The 25,849-nt window shown below is 29.4% G+C and overlaps 3 protein-coding genes and 1 non-coding gene across 4 annotated transcripts; 3 read left to right on the top strand and 1 right to left on the bottom strand.

Moving 5' to 3' along the window:
• Window positions 1-1,684: 1,684 nt before the first annotated feature.
• On the bottom strand, window positions 1,685-7,742 carry LOC101504739 (WAT1-related protein At4g19185). The gene is made up of 7 exons (XM_004509431.4): window positions 7,278-7,742; window positions 6,166-6,228; window positions 5,947-6,063; window positions 5,485-5,770; window positions 4,367-4,522; window positions 3,156-3,307; window positions 1,685-2,110 (listed from the first exon to the last, which is right to left on the bottom strand). Exons 1-7 carry the CDS (start codon window positions 7,466-7,468, stop codon window positions 1,930-1,932), a joined length of 1,146 nt encoding a protein of 381 aa, XP_004509488.1. The 5' UTR covers window positions 7,469-7,742; the 3' UTR covers window positions 1,685-1,929.
• Window positions 7,743-10,885: 3,143 nt separating this feature from the next.
• LOC101504419 (thioredoxin domain-containing protein PLP3B-like) lies at window positions 10,886-14,378 on the top strand. The gene is made up of 9 exons (XM_004509430.4): window positions 10,886-11,059; window positions 11,141-11,230; window positions 12,057-12,131; window positions 13,034-13,081; window positions 13,192-13,334; window positions 13,451-13,523; window positions 13,670-13,731; window positions 13,851-13,948; window positions 14,025-14,378. Exons 1-9 carry the CDS (start codon window positions 10,913-10,915, stop codon window positions 14,129-14,131), a joined length of 843 nt encoding a protein of 280 aa, XP_004509487.2. The 5' UTR covers window positions 10,886-10,912; the 3' UTR covers window positions 14,132-14,378.
• Window positions 14,379-19,465: 5,087 nt separating this feature from the next.
• Window positions 19,466-19,537, top strand: TRNAH-GUG (transfer RNA histidin (anticodon GUG)). Its single transcript has one exon. It is a non-coding gene; the product is annotated as a tRNA-His (tRNA).
• A 2,893-nt stretch (window positions 19,538-22,430) lies between these two features.
• Window positions 22,431-25,633, top strand: LOC101504109 (DNA-directed RNA polymerase II subunit 4). Its single transcript, XM_004509429.4, has 6 exons — window positions 22,431-22,786; window positions 23,145-23,253; window positions 23,609-23,686; window positions 24,036-24,069; window positions 24,201-24,269; window positions 25,126-25,633. The coding sequence occupies exons 1-6, from the start codon at window positions 22,738-22,740 to the stop codon at window positions 25,201-25,203; spliced, it is 417 nt and encodes a 138-aa protein (XP_004509486.1). The 5' UTR covers window positions 22,431-22,737; the 3' UTR covers window positions 25,204-25,633.
• The last annotated feature ends 216 nt before the right edge of the window (window positions 25,634-25,849 follow it).

Genomic DNA, 25,849 nt, shown 5'->3' with positions numbered 1-25,849 from the left:
AAGATGAGATTTCTTATCCTCATCAATATTAAGTATAGAAAATAATGAATCCTCTAACCAAGTATTTAATTATTAAAGAATTTACCATCTCTTTTAAAATAAATAAAAAAAGTTGACTGAAATACTACATGTTAAAAAATACCGACACTATATGTCATATCATATCATAATTTTTGGATAGATATATAATATGAATGATCAAAAGTGATGGAATCTAAAATTACAAAGATAAAATATTTTAAAAATATTTTACAAAAAATTAACTATATTGACTCTATAACAGAGAGACCAAACACTTCATCAACCCTTTTAAGAAAATGGCAAAAGTTTATTACGATTGGAATAAGAAGGAACAAAAACAGAATACTTTTCAACGGCCACGCAAATATGTTCTATTTTTTTTTATAGAGAATCTGATTCCAGATCAGAAACGAAATGAAAAATAATAGTAACATTTTAAATGGCCAATAGAAGTCAATGGTTCTTATTCTATCAAATATCTGTTCAATTAAAAATAATTAAAGCTATTAAGAATTTATCAAAGATTTTTTATTTTGTTGTCAACGTCAAAGAAGCTTTAAAATCCCCATAACGCCATTGTAATGTTTTCGCCTTTTTGGGTGGCTATTTGACCTGTCGTTATTCCGGTTGTTAAAGTTAGATTAGATATCAAACTAATACACACAAAAATGAGAAATTAATTAAATATACAAAGTGTACTGTTTTTTTCTTGTGTTGTTGTCATCTTTCATGGATGGTCTCAGCCTAGAATGAATACAATCAATGTAAAATTTTGTAGGATTTATAATCCACAAACGATACAGATTAAGTTTAATTAGGGGCATTCTTCTAAATTTTTAGAGAAATTTTAAAATTTTAAACTAAAAATATATTTAATTGAGTATCTGAATTTATTCACGATTAATAATTAGGTTCTTGAACTATTTTATTTTATTTGAGATTTTGATAATTTATAATCATATATGTCATGAACTTTTAAATAATTTTGTAATTATGTCAATGAGTTTATAAATAATTTATAATTAGGTATCTAAATTCAAGAACTCAATTACAAATTGTTTTAGAATGTCTATTCTCCCACCTTCAATCAATGTTCTCAAGTATACAAAAATTTAATATGAGAAAAGAAATTTTCATTATGTGATTAGATTAAAAACAGGTTAAATCAACACATATTATTAACAAGTTGAGCATTTATATTTTATTTTAATTTAGGAACTTATATCTCTTCAATTAATTATTTTACTAAAAAACATCAGTTAGTTCAAATATCTTTATATTAGTTAAATCTATAATAATTACGTTGCATATATTGACGCTAACTTACTATTTCTGAGTTTTAAAACGTCTGTAGGTTTATATAAAAACAAAACATTATACAAATTGATTGATAATAAAAACAATTATGATGGGAGGTGCAAAAAGCAACATCAAATAATACATCAAGTATTTGAAATTGGGAAAATTTATCCTTACCCTACAAATCTAAATTCCAAATTTACTCCTGACATATTTTTAAAACAAGTTTCGAAAAACTCTCCCACTGCATATCTAAATTTTGCACGTCTAAATTCATAATTCTGGACATTTTGCATGGTTCAGATGTGAACTTCCAGAAACATAAGAGGATTTTTAGCAACAATAAAAAACAGCGCCCAAAAAATTAAAAAATACAATCAAAATAGCCATTTTATGCTCTTTTGACGTCTAAAAGTGATTTTAGGAGAGTTTCAACATAGGTAACTGATAACCTTGTCGAATTTGTAAATATTTTCTACAAAATTTGTGTAAATGCTCTTAATTTTAGTTCTTCTAAACAGCTTTACGTATAAATAGGGTAGGACATAGATGAGAGAAGAAAGAATTATGACACATTTTTTTACACTGGCATTCCAGAATTTCATTTCTTCAATCCGAAGGCTTTGGGGATGAGAAAATGTTAACTCTATGAAAGGAACTCTTGTTAAGTGATTCAGAGACCCAAGTAGAGGCATGATGTGGAATAACTCCAGCAGCTGCTTGTCTTTCTCTATAGGATGCCCAAGTAACCGCATACAGACCAGTAATTATTAGAGATCCACCTACGACGCTGTTTTCATCATGGACACAAAATTCAGAAAAATAAGACTTTGAACAATAATAAATTTGTTTCAAAATGACACCTCCGAATGTTATAAGCATAGGATTCTTGCATAATCATCGTCTATACAAGTTATACATGCAGGCTAAGCTAAAATGCACTTGTTTCAGATTATAGGTGGCCGACTATGAACCAATACTTGAAAACCGTCTGAGTCTCCAATGAAGACTGACATTGGCTTTTAGAATTAGAAGTTCATAGTCGTTTTCGACAGAGACCTGATTGGTATTAATTTGACAAAAACAAAAGAAAACAAGTTTATGTGCCTCAAAATTCAACGCATATTTGATTTCTCTTGTGTGTGCCAAATCAGCACCGATCAAGTCATTGTCTCAATCATGAAATGAGGAGAATCATAAACTTCTACTTCTGCAGGACAGCGTTAGGCGTGGTTGATAGTTACTTTGGATGGTTTTCAAGTACTGGTCTACGGTGGTGTACAAGTTTCATTATTTAGTTTCATTAATCTATCTACTATACAATTTTTACATTGGAAAAAACAATGAGTAAATTATTTATTGATTTAATGTAAACTATTTGCATATACCAAGCTTGTATAAGAATCACACTAGAAAGGGGAAGGTTGGGAAAACTGATCAAGTGCTCAATTAAATAAGACATTTCATTCGTCCTAAAATAATATTTTTTTGAAAAATGAGTGTGTGTTTCTTGTGTTAGCATTAACAAGGTGACAATAGGCTTACAGCCACTTAGGCACAGTTTGGATTAGCTTCTTGTTTATAAAAGCTTTTCGTTTAGAATAAATTTATGGTTTTTTCATGTATGAAGAAGTTATGTGTTTAAATTCAAGATTTTCTGAAAAAATTAAGATGCAAAAATTAATTTCATCTTATATGAGAAATTATTGTTTAAAAACTCAGTTATTTGCAAGATTCTTTCAAAATCTCTTTTTCTAAAGTACTTATTGAAGAGTTCGTCGAAAATGACTCAGACAACAATGCATCAATAAGTGGGGAAGTTATAGGTGATGTACCTTCCCATGTAAATTGGACTTCCAATAAAAATTCTAGAAAGGAGAGCAGAAGCTCCAGGTTGAAGTGGATTATACAGGGCAACCATGGCTGGACCTAAGATCTTGTTACTCCATGTAATGATTCCATAATTAAGTGCTGATGCAATAATTCCCTGAACAAACAAGAAAAGCATTTTTAGGAAACTACATGGAAAAAACTGCTTCAAAGTAATTTATTAAAAGTTGGTTGATAGCAGGACCACTGAGTTCTAAAATGTAGGAATAGAAGCAACTTGCACTCTTTTAGAAATGGGTTTCCTGCCGTCGATATTTTCAGTAGGCGTGATCTCAGTTGTAGGATCGAGGTTGGACGGCTCAGATTTCAAGTTGTATTTTTAATCAGATTTTAAGAGTTTTAAATATGAGCTGTCCAATCTCTCCATCCAACAGTTGACATTCGCGCTATTTTTTTCCGACCTATGCATGGCTAGAAAGAAAGAAACCACTAGAACATTTTAAGGAAATCCCACCTACAAAACTTTGCTGCTTCAAAAAAAAGTAATTTTTCCCAATAACTCTAATGCCAAGGCTAGTTGCTTAGGTCACAAACCACAATGTAAAATTAATACAAACAGGATGTGCCACAGCCTTTGGTTGCTAGTAATAAAAGTGTCCCAGAGGTGCAATTCTAACAGATTTGTTCTGTTTTTTTTTTCATCAATACTTACTTATAAGTGAGCAAATCAAATCAAAAGAACCGCAGCCAAAAATGTCACGTATATCAAACTGCATAAAATAATTTTATAAACAACCAAAGCTTTTTCCAACTAAATGGAGGTGGATTAAATAATGCCATAATGGGGTACATTTTTTCTGTTTTTCTAACAGGTGGAAGTGGTACCATATGGTTCAAATAGAGGAAAGTATACTAACAGTAGTAGATCAAAATCGAACCAAGGCTAAAAGACAAAATAAAAGGAAAACTTATAAAAAAGTGGTTTTCTTTATTATTTTCTCCCTCACAAAACTGGGATCGCCTTGAAAAAAAGTGGTGCCATAACAGCCATCGACTCCAAAATACTTCCTAATTTAGAATGGCTTCCATAAAAACAAAAAGCTGAAATTTGATGTGTCAAAGGAAAACAATAAACAAAGGTAACATGGACGAAAAATGTTAATAACTAATAATGACTCTTGACATTGGAGATTGATTTGAAATTCTAGTTACTCACAGCATATAAAACGGCAAGTGTTTCAGATTGTGTCAAACTCCAATCAGTTGACTCATCGGTCACGAAGTATGAAGTAGTTACCATCAGTAAAGCTCCAAAGAAGTATGAATATGCTGTGACAGACAGGTTTGCAGGATACTTTTTTAATAATGGAGCCTGAAAATAATTCATGACAACAAATTAAACATAAACTCACATAAAATAACCCAATATTGATGATGGGGGTAAGAGGATATTTTATTGTCATTGTTAGAGAAAATTAAGAATCAAAATGACTCTGTTGTTAAAATCACCTTAAACTAGAGCATATATGTTAATCATGCTCAGCCTGTTAGAAATAAAGTCTTATTCTATTACTGTTGAGTTCTTTGGTGGTGTCTGCATGTAGTTCTTCTGTTCACAGTAATAAGATGCCCCTATTGAAACTTTTCATGAATAAAATGATAATAAACCTCAATATAAAGAGGTAATATGAGTGGAAGTTTGATCATCACACCACAGTTTCATTGGCAATTCACTCTTTAAGTCAACCTCATCAAGATGATTTATCGACACACCAATTCACACGCAGTTTGTACAATTGCCAATATTCTGATTTGACACTAGATTATTAAGCAACGACTCATCATTTCTTACTTCTCCATGAAACAATGTTACCTCCAACAAGAACAGTAACCATAAGTGGATCTCCAGCAATCAAAGGATCAGCCCAATCAACATGAAAGAAGCCTTCAACTGCATCTGTCCATGACTATATACAGTATACACTCTACTACCATTCCAGCATTTTTACCGCTGCAGTTTCTTATTGAATACTCAACTACAATTCAGTATTTCATTCCAGTTTCTCACTTAATTTGTTTTGTTTCACACATTGCTCTATTACTTTGTTTCATTCATTCTTCTAACTCAAACCACTACATGAGTCAATCTCAAACAACTAAGGAAAATATGGTGATCATTGTCACTTATATTATCTCCATTACTCATTTGTTAGACCCCAGTTCCCATGTATTAACTAATGAGTAGTGGAGATATGTGAAGTGATCACTACTTTTTTCCTTAACTTACTGCGGCTGTAATCAACAGTCAATAAAAGGGTATAAAAAAATGTGTACCTGAATGGATAGAAAAGCAGCCATGCACATGCAGTTCCCAATGAAGCACAAAACCCCAAGATGAAAATGGTCTAATCCAAGATCCATTAAACAACCAACTAACCATCCAGAAGGCTCTGGTTGACCTCTGGCACTTATTTCACTGTGTGATACAGGGTCCATTTCTGTATATCCTATCAGTGCCGGACCACGGTACAAAACCATCAATAAGGCACCCATAACACAGACAAAAATTCCTCCAACCTTGGCCAAACCTTCATATCTTAGCAAGTTCACTCTTTCTGTACTGCATGAATAAGTTTATTAAGGTACGCATTACCATATCGGCCAGCATACTTAATTTAATTAATGTGCCGATTTCTGTGCAACATTTGTGTGGGTTGTGTGTTCCAGAAGAAAAAAATGCATTCACAATATGAACACAAAAAGTCACACACAGAAATTGAAAAGAGAGAAACTAACCCCATCATTATAGCCAACACAAATGTAAAAACTGGAGTAGCTGGCTGAATTGCAGCAGCATAAGTTGGATTAGTATAGCTTAAACCAATAAGAAACAAAAGATGATTTCCAAATATCCTGAGCACAAATGACGAAGCAAAACACCAATGCATAAATAAATTAGCATTTAATTAAAACATAACAAAACTAGCGAATATATGACTACATAGAGAACATTACCCAGTTAATCCAAGAAAGAAGAATGATGTTATGAAGCGTTTGGTTAGGGGTGGCCGTGTACGTCTACAGATAACATGGCATTATTAGTATACTCATGCTAAATTATAATAGTGTATATGACAAGAATAGTAGGGATATAAAAAAGTTGCAAGTTAAAATATAACTTCTGAAGTTTGAATATGTAGCAGTAGCAGAGTTAAATGTGCATTATGCTGCTAGAAAACAAAATTAGCAGCCCCTTCATAATTGACAACTATGCCTTGAGGCAAAAATTAAACATACTAAGAGCAGTTCTGTGATCAGACTTGAGATGATAACTAATCAGTATTGTCGAATAGTAGCACTGCAGAGTATAGTGCTGTAGCATAGTAGAATTTGAACAAACTGTTATTATTCCACGATTTAGTACACAGCAGTGTCAAAAATTGGCTATAGCTGTGTAATGTAGCAGAATGACAACAAACCACTATTTTTTATGATCCATGATTGACAACAATGTAAACTAATAAACCTCAAATAATTAATTAATGGATAAAACTTAGGTTAAACTTCTTAAGTTCTATTGATAATGTTCTTCAATAAAAATAGGCTATAACAACAACCAACAGCTTTCACCTAATTTTAGGGGGGGTGCCTTTAATTTTTTTTTTTTTGCATCTCTTTAGCAAGAAACATTACCAACATTACTTAATTAAATATTGAAGATTAATATTTTCTAAACATAAAGGTATAATTTGACAAAATTAAGCATGACTTTAATTTCTATGCACTGATAGTGTTAAAGATTTTACATCGTCAAAAATTCACAACCACTCTTTGTGTGACTTTAAAAGTGATTATAATTCAAGTCAAACATTTCTAATGATTATTGTATATACAAACATATCTAATGATATAATTGTATATATAAATTATATCCATTAAGCATACCCTAAACACATATACCAATGCTTTAAAAAGTGGTTACAAAACAGAAGATACAAATATGCAGAACATTACTAGAACACAAATCACATTGTAAAGTTAGGATAATAAAAAGTTTAAATATAAAGAGTTAAATAATTATAATTATAAAAAACAAATGGTAATTAAAAAAGAGCATAATCGGAAACCTTTCACGGAAAAAAGCGATGGGAGCGAGAATGGAGAGAGCGAGGAGATCGCGAAAAACACAAAAGACGATTTGGTTAACACCAACATTAAGGGCTAATTTGGTAATAACATGATAACCTCCGGTGAATAACTGCACCACTGCCATTGCGGTGTGTGCTTTCCATATATCACCACTCCCTGCTGCTCCCATTATTAGATAGATAGATCACAATTCAATTGATAAAAATTCACACGATCCTTTATTTTTCTCTATTATCTATATTTCGTATCACTCGCGCACGAAAAATGAATGAGTGCACGAGTGAGTGACGATGAAGAAAGATACAAGGTGATTGGTTGGATTTTTTTTCTTTCAGTTTTGGTTGTTGGTTCGTGTACTGCATAAAAACAAGATCGAATGCTTCGTTTCCAATGAGAGGAGTTTGAGCACAAAGTCATGCCAATTTTGTTTATATTTTTTTTAGTCTTCGTTTCCGTGCCGGCTGGTTCAAACTTGGATTTTAATATTTTCCTAAAATTGTGTTAAATTAAATATAATTTAAGAGAATTTTATTAAAAATGAATAATAGTAATTTTCTCAATAGGTAATATGGTTTGACCACTTCAAGTGGAATCTCACTTTTCAAGTTTGTTTTAATGTTAAAATTCAAAATTATGATTAAGCGATGTCAATCTAGTTTTAGTTGAGTCTTGAAAATTTTTGATAAACTACGAGTTAGAATCGTGTTTTTTAGTCGGTCTTAATATTTAATCGAGTCAAATTTTAAATTTTAATTCGTCTTTTAATTCGATTAAATCTAATGAGTTGTGAGTTTATTAAAGACGGGACGATATATAGATGAGATGGAGTTGGTCCTAAACAAGATGCAAATAGTAATCATTAAATTTTTTTTTTATAAAAAAAATTAGTAATTAATTTTTAGCTTAATTGCAATTTTAATCTTTTTATTTTTACTAATTCATAAAATTAATTCTTCTATTTTAATTAAAACTATTGACTTTTAAAATAGATAGATCAATTTCGTACATTAATAATAATAATAATAATAATAATAATAATAATAATAATAATAAAAGGACCAAAACAATAATTAAATTTTAAGTTATAATCTTACTTTCAAAAAAAACTTTAGTGTTATGAATTTCAATTAAAAAAATGATAAAAAAAAAAGTCAATTTTGATTATCGGATAAAACAACAGTGTATATTCTTTAGACTAAATTACATTTGTGGTCCCTTAACTTAATTTCAGGTAATGTTTTAGTCCTTTATCTTTTTTTTTCCGACTTAGTCCTTTATTTTAATTTTAAATGACAATTTGATATTTTATGTTTTAAAATTTCAACAACATTATCCTTTTTTTAAACAAAAATTCAAAATAAAAATTCAATCAAAACTCATAAAATTAATTATTTTCTTCAATATAATACAAATTTCATCAAATTCGTAACGCAAATCTTCAAATAAACTCATATTTTCATACTTTATTTGATATTATTAGGAATAAAGGACTAAATCGAGAAGAAAAAAAAAATAAGAGACTAAAACGTTACCTGAAATTAAGTTAAATGACCACGAATGTAATTTAGCATATTCTTTATTACTTTGATTCAATCAATTCTTCTTACATATTAGAGATTTTTATTTTAATTACTTGATTTGATGTCTATCATGAAAACTCATTTGCTCTCATTCTTCGTATTTTCTTTATTACAATTATCCGTGTATTAATTGTAAATCTTGAAATCATGTATATAATATGAAAATAAATATTAAATATGTTAGAATACATAGTGATTATAAATTCAAACTCCAATTACTATAGCTTATTATATATTTATCATCTATCAAAAATAAATATTAAATATGTTAGAACGTATAGTGATTATAATTTCTAACTCTTATTTTATAATGATCAATATTTTTTGATAAATTACAAATTTTATCAAATACCGCTTTGAACTTAGATAAAAATCATCATTAATTATATATTCAATAACTAATTTTTGTTCGTATATTTCTTTATATTTTCATCTTTTTCTGTCTTTTTTTTTATAAGATACATCTGTTGGTGCAAGTTTTTTTTCTTTTTCAGATATGCATAAAAACAAAAACAAAACTTGTCATAGCATATATTTATTCATAATATTAAAAATGGATGTCGCTCTGAATATTTATATTTTGCATATCACAACAAAGTTATTGGTGTACTTTGTTAATCATACCTTGGAATCACCATCAACAAGTTGGTAGATTAATTATTAGAACTGTGACTTAAAACCGAAATTTATTAAAATGTAAGCTTTTGTATTTATAAGTACGTAAGATTTAGTAGCATTTTTAAAAAATATTATATTTATATATTAATTATAATTATATTTTAATAATTAAAATTTTAATTTACTATATTTTATAATTTTTACAAAATTTAAAATTATTTACAAAAGTATTAACCCTAGCTTCTCAATTTTATCAATGCAACTTCATAAAAAAAATTAAAAAATCAATGTATGAATGCAGCTAAATTTGCTAATCACAATCACCATTACCTTTCTCAACTATATAAAGAAATTGAAAAAATATTAAAAAAATTGAATTTTCTTTCAATCAAAATAAAATTTGAATAATTAAACAAGATCCAAAATGACCAGATTGAAGAGAGAAGGAAGAACAACGTCTCCAACCTATCAATTTTTTATTTATTTATTAATTAAAAATGACACATCAGCACCACTTAGTATTCACATCTCTGGGTGGGACTATAGAAGAGTAATGTAGAGTAGTGGATAGCTTAATTGAATTTAGAGTTGAATATCCATAATTAGCAATTAAGGGCCCCTAGTTAAGCCTACCCAAACAAAAATACTGTATTCCTAATTTTTAAGAAAATTATAGCATCTAAATATTGGCTCAAACCTTCTATAAAATATTGTATTTGTAACTAAATTGTTTGTTTTAGGAATGAAGGATTTATAAAAAAAAATTAATTATTCTACTCGGCACTTCACACATCCTGTCACCTTAAACTTAAACCTGCAATTTCAATTAATGTGAAAAATACAATTTTATCTTTTTAATCTTCTATAAAACTTTTAATTTTTTACCACTCATTTTTCACTCATTCTTTCGAAGTTTTAAAGAATTTTCACTATAAATTTTAAATATTTCAAAATTTTTAAAATAAAAATAGTAAGTGGAATTTGAATTTTTCATACATTTAAAATAAATATTTTTAAATTTTCAAAAATTTTGAACAATTCAAAATATAAATTTTTCATATTTTAAAAAATTTTGAGCAATATGAAATTTTCAAAATAGAGAAATTTTTTAAAATTTTCATATTTTGAAACGGTAGAAGCTGTCGTGATTTAGAAACTTTCAAAAAATTTCAAATCTGAAAATTGTTGAAATTTTCTAAATTTTTAAAATATAATCTTTATTTAAAAAATTTAAAACTTTCAAAAGTTTTAAACATTTAAAACTTTTAAAACTAGCAATTTTAAAATTTATTATAAATAATTAAAAAAATAAATTTATTTTTTAACGTTAATCGGAATATTAAAATAAAAAAATGGCTCAAACCCAATAATAAGTCTAAAATTGGACCTAACATAAGTGAAAGTTTAACAGGCCCATGCCCAACCCGTTTCCATTTTCGTACCTCCCTCTCTCTTTCGCGATTGCTCTACAATTCCATCAACAACAAGTTTCAAAAATCTTTGAACAAGTTTTTTTGCCTCCTAACTTTAACATTTGCATCTTCTTCATCCAGATCTCAACGGTGCGATCAATATTATATTTTTCATCTTAATTATTTTATAGTACTGATATTGATTTTAATTTTTCTTTTTATTTTCTGTAGATAAAGATGGATCCAGACACAGTAAAGTCTACACTCACCAATCTAGCGTTTGGAAACGTAATAGCAGCAGCTGCACGTGATTATAAAAAGGTTTTTTTTTTTGCTTAAAATATTTCATAACAGAATACCCTCACTCGTAATTAGGTGAGAATTTTCTTGTTTCTGATTTTATATGCAGAATTATTATTCTTACATGATTTAGTAATATTTTATCATATATTCATATTCTAAATTTTATTATATATTCAGTTCATGAAATTGTATACCATGTTGTTATATTATGCTAGTGCTACTGTGGAATGGAACTGTATGTTAATTTGTACATTGCTTCAGTTTTCTTTTTCCTCTATGAGCTTGTTCCTTTAATTATCTCTTTCTTATTTTCTTAATTTATTTTTTCTTAGCATAGCATTATATTTAGTAAGTTTACTGCAGACCGTGAGTAGTTGAAGACTAAGAGCCCGTTTATTTTGTGAAAACATTTACAGTTTTCATTTCTAAAATTGAACAATTGTCTAAATTTCTAAGAGACTTTTAAAGTGAACAATTGTCTAAATTTTTAGAAATAATGAAAATGTATAAAATTGTTTTCATTGTTTTCAGAAATGTATCTTCATTAACTAGCATTTCATCTTCTCTCCACGACAATAGTTCACTGAGCCCCTCATCAAGATAAAGTTAATACACATTTTAGTAAATAAAAACACAATGTTTTCATCGAGTAAATTGGACCTAAATGTTTCCATGATAGTTTTTTTGAAGATATTTCTATGTATTATTGGAAGTTTAGTTACTGTGTACTTAAATGCCAACATTATGATATGATTATTATTTTTTTCTTTCTGAAGTTATTGTTACGTAGAATTCTTATGATGTGCTATATATTGGTGATGTGACACCTATTATATGATTCCAGGAATTGCTTACTCAAGAGAAGGCGGCACAATTAAATTCAACAAATGAGGAGGTTGACCTTGATGAATTGATGGATGTATGATTCTTAAACTTCTCAATCTCATCATATAGAATTTAGTACCAGTGCATATGTGTGGGTTATATATAAGATTGTTGATAAAAAGAATATGAAAATGTCATAATTTAATCATTTACAATGTCTTTTATTCATCATATACTGTATATGTGCATAAAGAAATAAAGAAACACCTAAATACAGACAATGATATGCATGGATCCTCATGTAAATGTGTTCGAAACTAAAGAAATAAAGAAACACCTAAACACATCTAAATGATATTTAAAGGAACAAGCTCATAGAGGAAAAAGAAAACTGATATTTAAAGTGATATTTTTTCTTTTTAAAGGAGCACTAAAATATTACAAAAACTAACAAAACAATGCCATTATCCATGAGTGCCAACTCCATTGAGAAGGGTATGGTTTGCCTGTCAGCAACTTGTGATGACCGAATGACCCTAAACTTCACAGTTTTGGTGACGAAATCCTCATAACCAATACCCCAATATATAGAACAAAGTGACAAAAAGATAAATGATAATAAAACAAAAATAAAATGTAAAGGATTGGACTATTGACTATTTGACTACAGTCCTGTGAGACTTTCGAACCAAGCTTGACTTTTCTGTAAGAGATCTGTGCATTGACTTTGTGTAGACATGAAGAAATGCAGCTGTTGCTGCATACTGAAAATTGGAAGGATCCTAATGTCAGTGTGTATTTTTACATAGATGTAGGTTTTGAATTCACCATTTTCGAAAGTTTTGGGAGCTGTGTGGTCTTAGACAAAGGTGTATTTAGCTTTGATTAATTGTGTGGTTTTCAAAAAGATATTTCAATGTTATTGTACAATTGTGATTTAAGGATATAGATATCTCATTATTCTAATCTAAGGTTTATGCACAATTTTGATTTAAGGATCCTGAGCTGGAAAAATTGCATGCAGACAGGATTGCAGCTCTTAAGGTAGTGACCTCCATACGTACTAGGACGCATAAAGATATTCACTTTTTTTGTTTTTACCTCTGTTATTTATAGAGTACGTCATTATTCACGATTATATTTCTTTTTAATAGAAAGAAGCAGAGAAACGGGAGGCGTGGAAAAAGAAAGGTCATGGGGAATATAGGGAGGTAACTGAAGGAGATTTCTTGGGTGAAGTCACTGGAAGTGAAAAAGTGATCTGTCATTTCTACCATAAGGAGTTCTATCGATGCAAGTATGTTTTTTACGCAAATTAGTGTATATTGAATCTAACACATGTTTCTATCTCTTGATATATCAAAAGTAACAATTTCATGTGCATGGTTTTGTTGCATCAACAAATGCTTTCAGGATAATGGATAAGCACTTAAAGTCCCTTTCATCAAAGCATATTGATTCCAAGTTCATCAGGCTTGATGCAGAGGTCAGCATGAACACTTTCTATATAGATTAGATATTTTACTGTTTGCTCATAGTTGAGTCAATGTAGCCATAAGATTTGACATTTTATTTTAATACAAATTTTGCCTCAGTAATTCAGTAAAAATAACTTTTGAAAATGAAATGCAGAATGCACCGTTCTTTATTACGAAATTGGCAATCAAGACTTTGCCTTGTGTCATACTGTTCAGGTGAGGATTAAAATCTTTTACTTCTTGAATTTTTCTGTTGATTAAATTAAGTGCTTTCTCTGTTAGGTCTAAAAAGCATAGGAAAAGTTGATTTATTAGATAAATGTTTCTTTTTTCAGACAAGGAGTTGCAGTAGATAGATTGGTAGGGTTTCAAGATCTGGGAGGGAAAGACGATTTTAGCACTAATGCGCTGGAGGTGCTACTGATAAAAAAAGGTACTGTTTCTGTATGTTCTCTAATTCTTTTTATTTGTTAGTGGCTGGAAAGTTTTTTTCAACTGTCATTTGACAGGTATTATTGCCGAAAAAAAAGACGAGGATGATGAAGATAATGTATACGATGAAAGTAAACGTAGAACCGTTAGAACCTCAGTGGCGGCTGATTCTGATTCTGATTAAAATTAATTACCCAGTGGCATCATAAAAAATAGAGTGGTATCTTGTTCATATTTTTTGGATTTTTGGCTTGTATAATTGTTGTTACATTTTCTTTTTGTAAGGAAAAAAATGCCATTTCTTTTCTAAAATAGTTTTGTTCAACTATAAGTAAGTTTTAGGAGGTGTCCTTTGGTTCAAAATATGGTAAGGTGGTAACTCAACTTTTTTAAATATATCAAAGCTAAGATGGGGAAATTTTGGGAGTTTAGTGGAAATGCATTATCGGTATAAATAAATTTAGTCTGGTATCTAATGAAAACTTATTACACTATAATATAAGTTGACTCGGTAATTGCATTTTATAATTAATTGCAAAATACTAAATTTTCATTTTATTTTGGTGTCGAATTAGTTTACACTGAATTTAGATTATGTTAGTTTAAAAACTCTCAAAGTGAATCATGAATAAGTTTAGTCAGTTCGAGCAATGAGCTCAATTAAGTGCTGAAAACTTATAATTGAGTGTGTATTTTAGCCTATTTTGATGACAAATAAAGATGGAATTAGTATTCAAAAAAGAACTTTGAGTTTTTGCTAAATTTGTTAGTTAAAAAGCTGATATCATATTGAAAATTTGAAATGTGTAATATTCTCGTCTAGTTGTCTTCTTTTTGTAAAAATAAAATAAAAATTTGTTTGAATGAAGTTCACACTATATTTTCTTTGCTATCAATTATTTTCTCTTTTCCATAATATACATAATTTTAATAAAAAATAATTTATCTCATTTTAAATATCATTTTATAATATCAACGAAATATGGGTGATGATTTGTTAATTGCAAAAATACTTCATTAAATAATTTTATTAATTTAACTGACAAATCAAAAAAAATTATTGAGTAGATCAATTTCACAAGTTTTAATAAAATTCTAAACTATTTAATATTTCATTAAATAATTTCAAATTGTTGTATAATAAGCTATTAAAAAATATAAATAAACATTGATGATTAAATTATATATCTATAAATTTTAAATTTATATAAGATTTTGTATGTTTGATCATTAATATATTATGTCAATAATCAATAATTGAATTAATAAAATTTATCATTTATATTGAATTATTAATATCAACTGGTTATCGAAGTCAACATATCTTCACCCATTAAATATTAATAATGTCTTTTCTATTATATCCATAACTATGTTTTTTCTATTATATTCATAATCTATATTAAAATTATTAGAGATCGATTTTAAGTATTCTACTAGCCACGTATCATTCTATTAACGATTCTCTTTTCTCATTCGTTTACATATAAATGCTTTGATTTGAATTTAATATACTAGTTTCCATTATTATGGCAGAACTATTAATTGATTCAATTAAATTATTCACAAATCTGGCTAGTGTTGCTAATAATAAAATCAAGGTTTAAATATGTATTTGGTTCTTATTAATATACATCTTTTTTATTTTAGTTTCTATAAGATTTTTTTTTGTTTGAATTTAGTTGTAAAATTAAAGACGATTGACTTTGACCCTTTTAAAATCAACATTAAAAGAATAAAGAATTTTTCAAATATTCCTAAACCCTTCTTTTAATTTTTATTTATATTTTATTTATAAAAATAAAACTAATTATTAAATGATTAATAAATAAATTTATTAATTAATAATATAAAATATTTTAATTTTTAATATATCATAAAAGATGATGTGTTGATATATATTTATAGCCTCAAGTGTCATGACAATTTATCAACTCTTTTTTTAGGGATAAAAATCGATTGTCTCTGATTTTACAGGAACTAAATCCAAAAAAAAAACTTACAGAAACTAAAATCTAAACGTGGTATATTTGCAGAGACCAAAAACATATTTAAAGATAAGTTTTATTTACATTCATATGTCACTCAATCATAATTATTAGATCAATAAAAAAATTGACTTTCATATTATCTACCTTGAATGTCTTATTATAAAAAGTGATTTGTGAGTGATTGATAGTATAAAGAAGTTTACATTGAATCCATATTTATCTCATTTTTATTTGTTTTTGTTTGATAACGCATTTCACATGGTGAACTCTAAATAAAATTGGAGATAATTATATTTTTGACATTCCAAAGACTTCCAAAAAAATGTCCTTGCTCCTAACTATAATAGTTCGAAATACGAACTGATAATAGATGTACCAAAAACTATATCATCGTAAAAGATTCTAGAATAAGACTTGTTCGCGTCGTATATAAAAAGCACAATGTGAAGTAACAATGTCGATTTACAAGAAAGGGGGGTTTGAATTGTAAATATGCCTTTTAAAAATTCCTGTTAAAACTTAAGAAAATAACTCAAGAATGATCTTGGTTACGAAACAGAAAACGGAGAACGTTCTTGGTTTATGTTATAAAACAGAGAACGTTCTTTAATTAGCAGAAAATCAGTTTATATTTTATCTCAAATGATTAATGCAATATAATAAAGAAGGAGAAAGGAAAGAGAATACCACACAAAGATTTATCCTGGTTCACCCAACGTGGGTTACGTCCAGTCCTCACACTGTGAGATTTTCCACTAAGTGTTTAAAATGAAGAACCTTCTTAATCTTACAACACCTAGAATAAATCAACCTTGATCTATTTCTTTCTTAATTACTTTCCACCCAGAAAGCAATCACAACACCTATCTAACCTTGATAGGAAGCAATCTTAAACAAACTATAAAGAAACTCTTATAGTTTGAGTTTTTACAAATGATTGAATTTGACAGAATCTGATATTGCTCAACTCTTGTTTGAGAATAGATTCTTTACAGAGTATCTAATGACAATTTCGCAGCTGATATATGAATGAGCAGCAGTGGCTGTTTCGCAAATTTGCAGAGAGTGATGTTGCCTCTGTTTTGCAGAATTTCAAGCTTAAGTGTGATTGTATAATGTTGATTACTTGACACTTGAATTTCTTGCTGAGAACTGAGATAATGGCCTTCTATTTATAGGCTGGAGATGTACGAAATAGCTGTTGGAGAGGCCATGCTTTTTTTGACTAAAACATTATTTTTAGAATAAAAATAATGCTGCTTTGAAAACAGCTTTTTTGACTTTTGATGTTTTAGCATTGAAAGCACTTCTGTCCTTTCTTTGACGTTTCTTTATTGATCTTGGATGATACATTATCTGTCTTGAGTCTTGAGTGTAGCTAGAGGAGGTTGGAGAAGATTTGAAGCGAATTGCAGACTGAAACAGAGAGGATGCAAGGCTGCTGTTGATGTGCAGAAAACGGAGAATGATTAACGTTCTTGGTTTTATCAGTTTGAACGTTCTTGAGCTTCAATAATCATTCTGGAGTTCCCGTTTTGAATGTTCTGTATTTCCTTCGTTCTTGTCTTGTCATATACCCAGTTTGATCAAGTTTTCTTGACATTTGAATTTTGGAGTTCTTAAGCCGTCATGACTTTTGTCCATGTTTAAACTCTTTGATCTTTGTGATCAAATGTCCTTTTTGAGTCTGGATTATTTGTACTTGTTCCTTGCCATGTACTTGTTAGATATGAATGATTTCCAGAGCAGATTATTTGTTAACGATGTAGATAAACTTTGAACAACATGTTGTGATAGATAATTCGGTGAAGCTGAAGATCATTCTCTGTTTATGATGCAGAATGATCTTGTTGTTGTCTTTTCTTTGTATTTGTTTGATTCTGCTCTTAATTAAAACCACTCAAGAACACAAGTTAAATTAACATAACATTTAGAATCATAATTAACATTCTTAATTAACCTTTGTTTATTTTCATCAAAACTTTTTAAAATAGAGAGTTTGTCTCAACACAATGCACATTGTATACAAAAGCTAGTTTTATTTTGGATATATTGTTCACTGAATGAATATATTATAATATAAAGTTAGAGTATTTTTATTCATTTTATGGATACTTTAAAAGTTATTTTACTATGTTTTTATTTAAGCAGCAAAAAGAGAAATCTATAAATAGATAATTATCCAAAACCATTTTACTCTTATTATATCGTTTGGTGAAAAATAAGTATTTTAAATGGTATGAGACAGGTAATGACTGTTACAAAAGCTAATTCAATTACTATATATTATCAAGGTGTTATGTATTGTATGTAATATATTATGATCAGCGAAGTGTAGAGAAAATATAATGCTCACTTTATTTGAGGTGTTTGATGGACCATTTTTGTGGTCATGGATGTTAACTTTACTCACACAACTCCTCATGTATCTGGCGTTGGTAAATTCCAAATTAAATAAACATTGTTAAAGTTATAATGTCTCATCATGTTTATGACCAAATCTCTCTCTAGAGGTTTTTGACTCTGACCATGAAATTTTTTTCTCAAGCAAATCCTTTGTTCCAAAAACTACACTATATGACTAGAGAAGAAATTAGGATACCAGTGAATCAATCATATTCATAGCATGGGATACTTGTGTAAGTTGTGTTATACTTCACCTCAATTTGTAATAAGTCAATTGGTATAATTAATTCCCAAACAAAACATATTATGTATTTGTATCGAGTCTAATTTACCCCCTTTCATAATAAATCTTTTATTAACAATATTTAATTACTTGTCTCACATTATTTATTTATTTATATTATCAATGAAATATTAATTATCTTTATATTAATATATTTTTATCTATTGTATCTCAACTCATTTAAATATTCTACTACTATCTATAAAAAAAAAAAAAAAAATCATTATCTATTATTAATAGGAATATTTCAATGAATAAAACTCATTTTATCATTGAAACCAACACAGATAATTATTTTCTTAATAATTGTCTACAATTCAAATAAGACACTAAGACGAATGAAGAAGTATATAGTACTAATTTTTTATCCATCAAGTTGACTCATGTATTTATACTACTCATGAGACGTTAACCATGACAGTATGTAAGATTATTTAGCCATTTGTTTGTTAGCGAAATTGCTCATGCCAAACATTATTGACCCATTCAGGCCAGATTCCATAATTCTCAGTGCAGTAGTTAGTAAGGTCTAAAGCAAATTGCAATAATATATGTGGCCTTTTTATAAAAACCAGTGAGAGATAATTGTTGGTAAACTTAAAACAAGAGTTTTAGTAATCTTACTTAGGTTAGTCCCGAATCAATCCTATATGACAGCATTAATGTCATATTTTTTCTATGATAAAATATAAATAATTTTAAAAAATTGATGTATTTAATTAAAAAATATGAAATTCTCTATATTTCATTTAAGTAGGAGCAAATCACATGAAGAAAACATTCAAGAGACAGTAGAACATTAATACTAGACATAATTATACCAGAAGACAACACAAATGTGGCTGTAGTTTAGTGGTAAGAATTCCACGTTGTGGCCGTGGAGACCTGGGCTCGAATCCCAGCAGCCACACATTTCTTTTTATTTTTCATATTCGTTTGAGCTTTATAATTTGGAACTTATGACCAAATTTCTGACTCATTTCATTCATTTATTGCCCTCTTGAAACTTCAATACAGGTTGTCGGCTACCTAGAGAATTAGTATATTACCTAAAATAGAAAAAAAATGAACAATTTTGTTTCCTTTTGAATAGGAAGGGGTAGGAATTCTGACATGATAGTTGATGGCAGCAAAAGATGTATATCCATCTTCATGTTCTTCCCTTCATGGTTTAATTTTGTCATATCGGCAACGGTAGTAATCTACTACTCAAAAACTCATTTTGCAACCAAAAGTGATTAATCGGGTTGAGCAAAGAATGAAAGATGTATTTTTTGAAAGAAAAAAGTTAGATAACTAGAGCTAACGTAACATAATAGGAGTCAAAATAATATTGATATTGAATGTTGGATGTAAAGTGTACGTGTTAAATGTTAATTTATTTTTTTTGACTATTAATAGTAAGTATTTGTGAATTCCTATCAAATTTTGTTGAATTTTTTGGGGTTATATGAGTCTTCCAACTAATGTTGGGTACATTTTCTTGTCAACTTTAAATTTTAATCTTTTTTTGCTCCCAACTTTAAATTTGGATCGATTGATGTATTCATTATAGAAGATTTGTGATATATTTTTGTGGGATATGAAAATCCCTTTCTTATAGTGAGGAACTTCAATTCCCAAACAATACTTCAACTTTCCCAAGATTTTAATATCAAATTCTTTGGCTAGGTGTTGTCTTAATAGTTGTTGCTCCTTTTCATCATCAGTCACTATAATGTGGTCCACATATACCATTAACATTGTTACTCCCCCTGACTCAAAATGTTTGATAAAGATGCTATGATCTTATTGGCTTTGTTTGAAGTCTAGACCCATTATGCAAACCTCCCAAATCACGATGTGACGATAGTTTAAGTCCATATAGAGCCTTTTTTAGCTTACAAACAGTGTTGGCAGCAATATGCTCATTGTATTTAGAGGCAAGTCCATATAAATCACTTCTTCTAGATCTCCATGGAGAAATACATTTTTTACATCAAATTGGTGTAAATTCCAACTGTAATTAGCTACTACAGATGCTACCATCCTGACGGTATTCATTTTTGCAATTGGAGCAAATGTTTCCAAGTAATTCACTTCATACGTTCGAGTAAATCATTTACTATCAACTTTATCTTGTATATCTCAATAGGCTCATCAGCCTTGTTCTTTACAGTGTATATCCACTTGTATCCTACATGTTTCTTTTCATTTGGTAGAGGGACCAAATCCCAAGTATCATTCTTGTCCAGTGCTTCCATTTCCAAGTCCATGGCTTGTTTACATTTCCTGTCAAACAATGCTTCAGATAGAGAGGTGGGTATAATGGTAGTGTTCAAGCTTGTGATGTAGACTTTATGGGTAGGTGAGAATTGGTCAAAGATAGATAGTCCAATAGAGGGTAGAGTGGCTTGTTGGTAACGTCCTCGTATTCTTCCTAAGTGCAATTGTGATATAGAGGTCATCATAAGTTGGTGGTGTATCAGATTCTAATTCTAGTGCATGGGAAGATTCAAAAATTGGATCACTAGAGTTTGAAGCGTCAATGAAAGCTACCTCATGTAAAGTTGGATTGTTCTCTTGAATTCAGGAATGGTCTTTGTTCTTCTTGTATATACTAGATTATTCTCATATCTTTCATTAGTGCCATCATTTCTGTCTTTCTTATAATCTATTTCAATCTCAATTTCTAATTCAATAGTCAAATTAGGAAGTAGAAGAGACTCATAATCCTAACTTGTATTCTCCCTCTAAGATGAGTTTGTCCAAAATAAATTTCCTTTTCATGAAGTGTGACATGCAGGAGACAAATAATTTTTAGGATGGTTGATGATAGCATTGGTATCCCTTTTGAGTGGAAGAGTACTCGATAAAGATACATTTTAAGGCTTTATGATTAGTTTCCCTCTATTATCACCATGGATATTGATAAATGACACACACCAAATATTGAGAGTATGATTACTAGAGGTTGACACATTAGGATAGAGCGAGGATAATGTCTCCATATGAGTTTTGGAGGCAATGATACTAGAAGGTAAATGATTTATGAGGTACGAAACAATTAATACCGCATCTCCCCAACATTTCTTAAGAACTTTATTTTGAAATAACATGGCTCAGGTTTGATCTAACAAGGGTCCATATTTCTTTTCAACAATTCCATTTTGTTGGGGTGTTTTAACTAAATAATATCCTCTTTTTGACAGGAAGAAATAAGACTGTGATTAAAGTAATATTGAACATTATCATACCTAATCCTCTTAATACTTACTCCATACTAGTTTTTTATAATGGAGAATAATTGTAGAAACACATATGTGCCTTCAGATTTTTGTTTTAGTAAATACATTCATGTAACCCGAGTTCAATCATCAATAAGGTTACAAATCAATGTGCACCTGATATATTTGAAACATTTGAAGGACCCTACATATTTGTATGAATTAAATAACATGGAAAAGTAGTTATTCTATTATTGATTAGAAAAGGTACACGATTGTGTTTAGCAAACTCATACAACTCACAATAAAGACTCTCTACATCTAATTTCTTAAAAGAAACATTTGCTTAATGAATCTAAATGAAGGGTGATCAAGGTGGCAATGGTAAAAAAAAATATTTTCTCTAATGTTTTTTTTTATTCTAAAAAGAAAAAAAAAGAGTTATTATTGTTGAGTAACTTCATACCTATGTCGCGGTTATCCAAAGAGTAAAAATTATTCTATTCTCTAGCATTTTCAATGGTTCTCCTTGAATTCTTGTCACGAAAAACACAATTTATTATAAAAGATAGCATTACATGATATATCTTCTGTGAGCTTTTTATATGGAAATGAGACTAGGATACAATTTAAGGATATGGATGGATTTATTTATTAGAAATTAAATTTATCAAACATTTAGAAAATAAATAAATTAATTTATCAAACATTCAGTTATAAGTCATCCGCTTATCAATCTAAAATTGGATCTAACAGGAGTGCCATTTTGCTTCTTTGTTTCGCTCAACGGATCAGCTGTCATTGGTTGTGTTAGATACTCGAACGCGGTGGCGGCGGAAGGCGACTGTTCGAGACGGTAATCACCTGAAATCACCAGAGGACTGAATCGTAATCTTCTAAAAAAATGTCTGGTGAAGAGGAAGAAAACGCCGCAGAACTCAAAATCGGAGACGGTAACCTCATCCTCTATAAAATGAACTTGAATAACGGATTTCAACTGACTGAGAAACCTATTGAATCATTTACAAATTTTAATCCCTTATATGGTTTCGATGTTTGAACTATATTGCTTATTTCTCAACATTTAACAAGTAAATCATTCATATGATTATATATGATTTCATATTTTAATTAACATACTAAGTAAATATATTGGATTGTTTGATGACACCATTTGAAATCTGAACGCTTCTTTGATAGATTATGCCATTGTGTTTTGTTATGTTGGATTGTTTGAACATGTTTTTAGTTTGGTATGATTGTGAGCACTTTTTTGTTTTAACACTAAAAAGAAGTAGATTTTTTTTCCAGAGTTTTTGAAAGCAAAGTGCTTGATGAACTGTGAAGTTTCGTTAATTCTGGATCACAAATATGAGCAGCTTCAGCAGTCGTCTGATGATCCCATGAATCAAGTTTCTCAGTAAGTTGAAATCTGTTATTCAAGTTCATGTGTTATTTTGACATAAAAAGTTCATGCTTACCATTTTTAATGTTCCTAGAGAAATTACGTTTTATTCCAGGAATAAGACATGTATTGGTTTATGCATAACGCGTCCAAGATCTTGTATTTTGATACAATTGGTGGAAGAAGAGTTATGGCTTTGGTGTCTGCTTCTGTAGTAATACTGACATTACATAAAATGTCCTTGAACTTGCCAATCCCAGTTGATATCTTTTCAGCCCTGGATTTAACACTGATCTTGAGATGGAAGAGGAGCAGCGTTTCTGGTTCTAGTTAGCACCTTATAGTAATGTTGTTTTCCCTCTTTTTTCAGGGTATTTGAAAAGTCATTGCAGTATGTGAAGCGTTTCAGCCGCTATAAAAATCCTGATGCTGTTAGACAAGTTCGAGAGTATCCTTCAAAACTGAGCTGATGAACCCATTTTCTATTTCTCATGGTTCATATATTTACTTCCAATCAAAAATGTGCTGGGTCCATTTCATGTTCTTTCATAATAATGATTTACCTTAGTTTATTTTATTTTATGATTGATTTTTCTGTTGTCTTTCTTGATTTTGGGTTTTCTTTTAAGTAATATCTCTTTCTATTTTATGATATATTAAAGGACTATGGTTCCTAAGTTGTTATACATGAGAGAATTCAGAATTATTCTGTGTTAATTCCTTTTTTATGGAAGTGACTAGTAAGAAACTTGAAATTTCAAAGCCATGCATCAGATTGTGTTCTTAACTGTCATAAGAATCCTTGCTAGATATCAGTTGGCTGAGTTCGAGGTACTGTGCCTACTCCCTTCACAAATACTGTTTAAGAAGCAAGATATCACATTTTATTCAAAATAAAGAAAAGGAGTTATAATTTCACACATTACAATATACGATTATCTGTTTCAATTGATTTATTGCAGCTGTGCGTCCTAGGCAATCTCTGCCCAGAAACTGTGGAGGAAGCTATTGCTATGGTTCCATCTATCAAGGTAGAAATAATTTGCTAGTCCTTGTTTCTGTAATTTTTTTCTTTTGGACGGAAAGGAGAAGGAATTTTTTTTTTGGATGGGGTGGTGATTTCAGGTCAATTTTAAATGTTTCTCATTCTCCTTTTCATGCTTGTTAAAAGTGAAAGGAGGGAATAAAGGCTTTAATAAAAGCAAATATGATGTTTTATAAATTTATTATCTTCTTATAAAGTTCTATTGGAATTCTAATTTGAGTTGCTAGAACAGTGGTATTGTTTGATTGATGTTGTCAATCCTATCTAGCAGTAAAAAACATATTTTTGTGTGTAACATTCTATTTTGACAAGCATAGTTAGAAATACCTTTAAGTTATTAGGGCGACTAAATTTACAAAAATTCTCAAAATTGGAGAACTCTTATAAGTAAAAGCTGATTAAAGATTTTATTGGGCTACTATTTATTTTTCTTCTTCTCTTTAATGGCTTCTCACAATCTATATATATTTTATTTTTTCATTTATCATCCTCCCAAACATGAGCCTTCTGTTACATTGTTCTCTTGTCGTCTGCCCTCACCAGAATATTTCTAGATTGATCATGGTCCAAAGATTTTATCTAACAGATTGAATTAATGACAAAACTTTCCTTTTTGGGTGTATATGTGGTGTCTAATTGTAAATTCAACTTTCCTCTATATAGTTGTAGCCTTCAAATAACTGATAGGGTGATTGACATATGAAATATTCTTTCACGCTTTATTGTGGTTTTGAATTTATAGCACTTTCAAGTTAAGTGATATGCTTATTGATTTCCTGCCTCACATGTTGGTCGTAGTCTAACTGTGAAAGTTTTATGTTATGTGCAATTTTAACATGCAGACAAGAGGACGAGCTCAGGATGATGAAGCAATTGAGAAGATGTTAAATGACTTATCATTGATTAAGAAATTTGAATAATAGTTTTGTCTCTTGTAAATCACAGGTTTTCCTACAATGTAATGTAAGTGGTACTATATAACATATCACTTGACTGCAAGCACACATGTTTCGTGGTTATTACAAAACTTGTCATGGTAATATAGATACTTTACCATGACTTTTATCGACTAGGATTTGATAGAGATCCGTGATGGTGTATGAGACTGTCTGTGACATGTTACAAAGATGATTAATGTGATTGGCGAGTTAATATGGTGGTATGAGCATTTTAAAGGTAATGTATTACACTCTTCAATGGTCAGCTTCCCTTGATATGCAACAATGCATATTGAAAGACTGTAAGGTAATAGCCAATCACATTAATCCATCTCATGTTTGAATCCACTTAGTGAGCTGATGACCACCACTTTCTTTGATTATTAAAAAAATCCCACAAGTTCTTTGCTTTTTTTTTGTTGTGGTTCAAAAGTTTTTTACTTATATATATATTAAAATTTATAGACAAAATATACTGTACAGTTCTTTTAAATCTTTAAGTTATATGAAAATATATGATTGGTTATTTTTTTTTTATTAATTTAATTTTTTATGTTTGTAAATGTTATAGTTTTAAACTATTTTAAGTTTTAATTTCATTTCAATCATTTTTAGTTACAGGTTTTTT

This window comes from Cicer arietinum, chromosome 7 (genome assembly GCF_000331145.2).
Source record: "Cicer arietinum cultivar CDC Frontier isolate Library 1 chromosome 7, Cicar.CDCFrontier_v2.0, whole genome shotgun sequence".
Lineage (NCBI taxonomy): Eukaryota > Viridiplantae > Streptophyta > Magnoliopsida > Fabales > Fabaceae > Cicer > Cicer arietinum.
The sequence above is the reverse complement of the archived record's forward strand: the minus strand, read 5'-3'. Positions and strand labels throughout refer to the sequence as shown.